General features: G+C 33.9%; 1 protein-coding gene across 1 annotated transcript in view; it reads left to right on the forward strand.

The window, feature by feature from the left end:
• Positions 1–6,275, forward strand: part of LOC116094733 (solute carrier family 7 member 13-like) — a 55,786-nt gene extending 49,511 nt beyond the window's left edge. Inside the window, exon 4 of the mRNA XM_031376248.1 lies at positions 6,018–6,275. Coding sequence (XP_031232108.1) covers positions 6,018–6,275 — 258 coding nt within the window. The remainder of the gene's footprint in view (positions 1–6,017) is intronic.
• Positions 6,276–6,919: the final 644 nt, after the last annotated feature.

Consider the following 6,919-nt stretch of genomic DNA (forward strand, 5'->3'; position numbering starts at 1 on the left):
CAAGGAAAACCATATCATCTTTGTAATATGTAGTATAATACTGGAAGTTTTTTAATTTAGGCTTTTTTTATTTTTTTAGATTTTCATTTTTTCATGGCAGTACTGGGACAAGAGTGTTTTCTGTTACGGTAATACATGCTGTATATTAGAGTAAATATTAACTCTTTTCTTTTTCTTTTTTTTTTTAACTTTTATTGCATTATGATTAGAAAAGTTACATGATTCTAATTTATCTGAACTTGGTAACATTTAAAAACATATTTTAAGTAAACATAATTAAATCACATTCTTGTTTCCCTTTTGTACCTCAACTCTTCTCAGAGACCACCCTTCAATACCTACGATAGCTTTTTTGTCATATTTCTTAAAATTTATAAAATATTATAACAATAAAAAAGTATTATAAATGTTTTTTGATATAAAACAACAATCAATTTAACAGTCTTATGTAGATGCTCATCTACAGCAATAGTAAAAATACATTTTTCTCAATATAAATTTTAAATAACTCCAAACTTATTAACTGTATATTTCAAAATAATACATCACTACTAGTATTTTCTTAAATGAACATAAGTATATAAAATATTTTTGTTTGTTTGTTTTGTATTTAGTAGAGATTAAATTCTTGGCTCTAGTCAGAGCCACAGTAGTTGTACAAGCCCAAAATAAGAACAATTTTTAGACATTGGATCTCATTGTAATAAGGCTTTACTTCAATGACCCTCACATCACGAAAGGATTTTACCTCCATTGTAGCTAAGCTGAGAGTTGACAGTTCGGGTGCACCCAGGAAAGAATTGTAGGCACAATTTTTGGATACAGACTTCCTGCTATGGTAAAAGCTATTTGACTTGAGTAAGTGACTTTATTCTCAGCCCACAAAGAACAGGTTACATTCATTTAAAAATTGGTGTATGTATTAAGATGGTCTATCCATAAAGTCATTCACAAACTGAATGAACAATGGCTCTGCTTGCAGGGTGGCACAGACATTAGGTGCGGGTAAGAATTTAATTCATTTCTTGTGATAATTTGGAAAAGCATTCATCTCAGAGAAAGAGAAACTTCAAAAGTCCTCTTCTTCAAACTTGATAGAAGAGTTACAAATGTCTAGCAGAGCATTCAGTCTCACTCTTTGTTGTTCTCTTAAAGCCACCTCCCTAGTTAATCATCTATGTTTCCCTTGGGTATATAAATACCTTTGAAATATATAGGCTGTTCTAAAAACCATAGTATAGTGTAAAAATATGAAATAAACAATACTACTAATAGAGAGGCTAAAGATAGGAGAAGCAGAATTTCAAGACCCTTATATTTCACATTGCCAGACACTGTCACAAACAAACAAGCTGAAAATGTACATGAATTTTACAATATTAGACCTACTTCTCCAATTACCAAATTAGAGAGGCCATCAGATGACAATCAACAAATTTCTAATTCCTCATATTTTTGGTAATACAAATTTTCATATTAAGATATTAAGAAAAAGTAATTTATCAGTTCCTGTTGTTTTTGTTGTAAGAAGTGGAATTATGTTTGTGTGGATATGTTGAAAGATTACTTTCTTGCTTCTTCTAGGGTGTAGTTTTACTCCTTATGTTGATGTTTTCCATCTATTATCCTTTGTAGGGCTGGATTTGTGGAAAGATATTGTGTGAATTTTGTTTTGTCATGGAATATCTTGCTTTCTCCATCTATGGTAATTGAAAGTTTTGCTGTTTGGTATAGTAGTTTGGGCTGGCATTTGTGTTCTTATACGGTCTACATGGCATCTGCCCAGGATCTTCTAGCTTTCATAGTCTCTGGTGAAAACTCTGATGTAATTCTGATTGGCCTGCCTTTATATGTTACTTGCCTTTTTTCCCCTCACTGCTTTTAACATTCTTTCTTTGTTTAGTGCATTTGGGGTTTTGACTATTATGTGACAGGAGGAATTTTGTTTCTGGTCTAGTCTATTTGGAGTTCTGTACGCCTCTCGTATGTTCATGGGCATCTCTTTCTTTAGGTTAGGGAAATTTTCTTCTATAATTTTGTTGAAGATATTTACTGGCCCATTACATTGGGAATCTTCTCTCTCTTCTATACCTATTATCCTTAGGTTTGGTCTTCTCACCGTGTCCTGGATTTCCTGGATGTTTTGAGTTAGGAGCTTTATGCTTTTTTTTTACTATTGTGTCAATGTTTTCTATGGTGTCTTCTGCCCCTGAGATTCTCTCTTCTATCTCTTGCATTCTGTTGGTGATCTTGCATCTATGACTCCTGATTTCTTTTCTAGGTTTTGTATCTCCAGGGTTGTCTCTCTTTCAGATTTCTGTATTGTTTCTATTTTCATCTTTAGATTCTGGATGGTTTTGCTCATTTCCTTCACCTGTTTAATTGTGATTTCCTGTAATTCTTTAAGTGATTTTTGTGTTTCCTCTTGAGGGCCTTCTATCTGTTTACCTGTGTTCTCCTGTATTTTTTTGTGTGCTATTTATGTCTTTCTTAAAGTCCTGTATCATCACCATGAGAAGTGTTTTTATATCTGAATCTTTCTTTTCTGGTGTAATGGTATGTCCAGGACTTGCTATGGTCGGAGAATTGGGTTCTGATCATGGCAAGTGACCTTGGTTTGTGTTGTTTATTTTCCTATGCTTGTCCCCCACCATCTGATTATCTCTAGTGCTACCTGCCCTTGCTAAATCCGATTGGAGCCTGTCCTTCCTTTGATTCTGATTGTGTCAGAAGTCCTCAGAGTTAATCTGTCTCTGTGTTCCTGTGATTCTGGGATCCTGTGATCCTAAGCTTATTAGAGCACCTGGAAGTGGAGCTTCCTCTGGGTGTCATGGGACTGGATGCAGAGCTTGTCCCCAAGGTCTGCTCAGGACACCAGCCCAGAGAGACTGAAAGGAACCTGAGCCTCTGGGCTAGCAGACTTCCTGTGTGCCTGTTCCCGCTAGTCCCAGTTACTCGTGATGTTGGGACAGATGTTTGATCCTTCTTACTTCTGATTCTGGGTGTGTCAGAGTGCCTGGGATTGGAGCTTCCTCTGTGTATTGAGGGACTGACTGCAGAGCTTGCACCCAAGATCTGCTCAGGACACTAGCCCAGAGATACTGGATGGAAACTTAGCCACTGGGCTGGCAGAGTTCCTGTGTGCCTGATCTGGAAGAAACCAGAGCCACTGGGCTGGTGGAGTTCCTGTGTGCCTGGTACCACTTGTCCCAGTTGCTCCTGGTGTTGGGACAGATGTTGGGTCCTCCTCACCTCTGATCCTGGGCATGTCAGAGTGCCTGGGAGTGGAGCTTACTGTGGGTGTTCTAATACTAGATTTTAAAAATCCAAACATATCAAAATTATTTCAGGGCATTCATCAGAAACACTAAATGGTATGAAAGCAAAGGATTCTATATTTTAAAACTTGAGTGAAAATAACTTTTGAAAGTAAAAAAGAAGGTACTGTGGGTAAATAGACACAAGGGAGAGAAGAAAATATTATTTTTTTAAAAAAGGATTGGGTTATAAAAGAAGTCAAGTTTTGTTTGAAAGTAAATAACTGCTAAGCAAGTGTGGAATATCCACAAAAACTATCTTATAAAACTAATGGGGCAATAAGGACATTTCAAGACAAATCATCAAACTATCTGTGGGGAATTTATTTAAAGGAATACTATATGTAACAAAGGAAGAAAGACTATCTCTGTCATAAAACCACCAGAAAGGATATACTTCATGGGAGGAATAGATACACAAAAAGAAATATGAAAGAATCCATTATTACTAGCATGGTTAACAAGTAAACTCCTCATACAGAGGAGAGAGAAGAAAGCACAACAGTCCAGAAAAGCAGAAAAATAAACCAAAATATTCAGTTTTAAGCCATACCTAATGTTAAATAAAGTGCAAACAGCTTTAAAACACCAAATACAGAAAACAACTAGCTTAATAGAAGAGAAATAATATCTAGCTGCTTGTCATCATTAAAAAATATATCTCTTAGCAAAACTGCCTATAAATTGGTAAAGAGTGCAAGACATCTTACTTAACAAAGGTAAGTTGAAAACTAACTAGTGCGACTACTCAGATATTGACATAGTACTCTAAAATTCAACAAAATGATTAGTAAAGCACTACAAATTATTGTAATGAACAATTCATTGGGAGTGTATATTAATAGCAAATATTCAATAAATGATTGGCATTCTCAACTTCATTTTAAAGTCACTAAACACTAATGTGCATATTACAGGTCCTCCTGTAATAATGTTGAGTGACTTCCTCCTAGCAATCTGGTCTTCACGTAGCCAATCCAAACTAAAATATATTGAAGGTATCTTCAGAATGTACCATCTAATATCTGTGAATTATGCCATTCTCACAAAAGTCTATAAATTTAGGTAAAAATACAAGCCTTCAAAATTTACTCTCTCTCTCTCTCTCTCTCTCTCTCTCTCTCTCTCTCTCTCTCTCTCTCTCTCTGTGTGTGTGTGTGTGTGAGTGTGTGTGTGTGTATGTGTGTTTGTGTGTGTGTCTATATTAAAAAGAAGTTGCCAGAGGAATTGTAGAAACCCATAGAATTTGGGGAAGGAGAGGTTAGCTAAAACTAAGGGCCTTCTGAGAAAAAACGTATTTCAATGGATTCTTCCAAAAATGCATACATATATGAAGATGAAATAAATTAAAACAACAAATAGTTGGGGAGAAAAAGGCCCAACTGGACATGTTTTTTCACCAAATGAAGTTTGCTTGTAAAAAAAGGGCTCCATGGAAACCCCCAAACAACCTAGGCTATTTGCTGCTCCCTGTAGACTGACAATATGCCCCTACTGAAGCCTACACGTTCCCAACTCACTCAACAAAGAGAGAGATGCTAAGCTAGTGCCCACCTAGAGCCTTCATTCCTCAGCACTGCTGATTTCTACCAACCTTTAAGGGTTGAAACCAATACTTCTCAAACAATGCCATAAAATCTTAAGAATAGAAATGTTAAAAACAATTTTACAAGGCCACCATTACCATAATACTACAATAATAATCCATAATAATAAGAAAAAATCCAAAAAAATAGAAAAAGTATTAAACAATTTTGTTACTGGTTATACACACAACAATTTGTAATAGAATATTTCTAATCTAAATTTGAGAGTATATCAAGCAGATAAAATACAACAAGAAATTTTGGCTTAATTATAGGAATAAGAGAATAATTGAACATATTTAAATCAATGAAAGTAATATTATACATAAATAAACTTAAGGTTTGAAATCACATTTATTTTTTCAATATGTGCTTATACATATGCATATATAGGACATAAACTTAGAAGTGAGACCAGAATAGATGATAATGCCTAAAATACAGATTTATGAAAAGACAACATAACCAAGCATTAATTACAAAGTCTAAACAAGAACAGTTTCAAGAAGGGAATGGATAGACATATAGGGAAAGCAAATGGGGTAGAATAAGAACACAATAGAGTTATGTATGTATATGAAAATTCCCAGAGTAAATATACCATTATACTTTGCTAACTAAAAAATTAATAAAAGGAAACAAAGGAATAGATAAAGGAAGAAAAGGAGGAAAAGAAGGAGGGAGGGAGTGAGAAAGGGAAAATGTGAGCTATGTATAAATATATAGTTAGTTTTCATAATTCAGTTAAAGACCATAATGATTAAAAGTTCTATGATGCTGTTATTTTATTTATGGCAATGGTGTCTACTAAGGAGCCATTTTTGCTAATGTTTGAAAATGAAATACTGGCTTTTTTGTATGTTAACTCAAGGTGATGGATAGAATAAAAACTCATGGTTGATACAGGTAAATAATTAACTTGATGTTGAATTTTTTAAAATAATACTTAACCTACAATCAACTTATTTGTATAAGCTATTATCATAACTACCTACTTTAAACCTTTTAAACATATGTATTCACTCACATACTCTTGGTTCTGTAACACGTATAATGTCTCTTGTGTAACAGGAACTTACCATGTCAACAAAAATATCTTCATTTTCTTTTTCAGGTGTGGCTGCCACTTATATTTGGATCTATAGCTTCAACACTTTTCATTGTTTTTGCACCTGTGATTCAGTCTCCTAATATAGAGCATGTATATCAAGTTATGTTTCTTTTCTGTGGACTTCTATGTTATTGGCTTCAAGCTAAACTTAATGGACATTCTGTTTGTTTTGACACAATTACTTGCTACTGCCAACTACTTTTCAATGTCTCTCCATCTGAAGACCCAGAAAACTTAATTCCTTCTCTAAATCATGACTAAAGAAATATATTTGAAAAGAAAGAAGCAAAATTACTTCAATTATGTGCACAATTATATTGCAACTTTATTTTTAGATATATACACTCTTAAACACATGCTTGCTCACATTATTCCCACCACAAAAAATGTTGCAAATTTTCAATTCCATATCTTAATCATCTTTATCCTATGAATAATTAGTAGAAATAAGGTTAAAAGTTAAAAACAAATTAAAAGAATATGGAAATTTTATTTTCCATTAAGAGAAATATAAGTGTTCACAGTGTTTTGACATGTTGGCAAATGTACTTTGCCACACAGAAAAACTTAGAACTTTTGGGTAGAGTTATCAAAAGACATATTTATCGTATTTCTACTAAAAGGGAAAGTTTATGTAATGTGCTGCATATGCAATAAAATAGTTGTACTTTATCAACAGAACCAGTCAGTGATTCATCTCTGGCTACTCTCTGGCTACACTGATAGACTTCAAGAGTGATGACAGAGACCACACAACCTTCAATGCTGAAAATATGTTCTCACTGATTTTTCAGAGAAAGTTACCCAGTCCTATCTATACTTCTAATTTGAAAGGGTTTATAATATCCAGAATTCTGAATGACTGAAGTTTTACTTGAAGACTTAAAAAGTAGTGATTCATGGCC

This window comes from Mastomys coucha, unplaced genomic scaffold (assembly GCF_008632895.1).
Source record: "Mastomys coucha isolate ucsf_1 unplaced genomic scaffold, UCSF_Mcou_1 pScaffold17, whole genome shotgun sequence".
Lineage (NCBI taxonomy): Eukaryota > Metazoa > Chordata > Mammalia > Rodentia > Muridae > Mastomys > Mastomys coucha.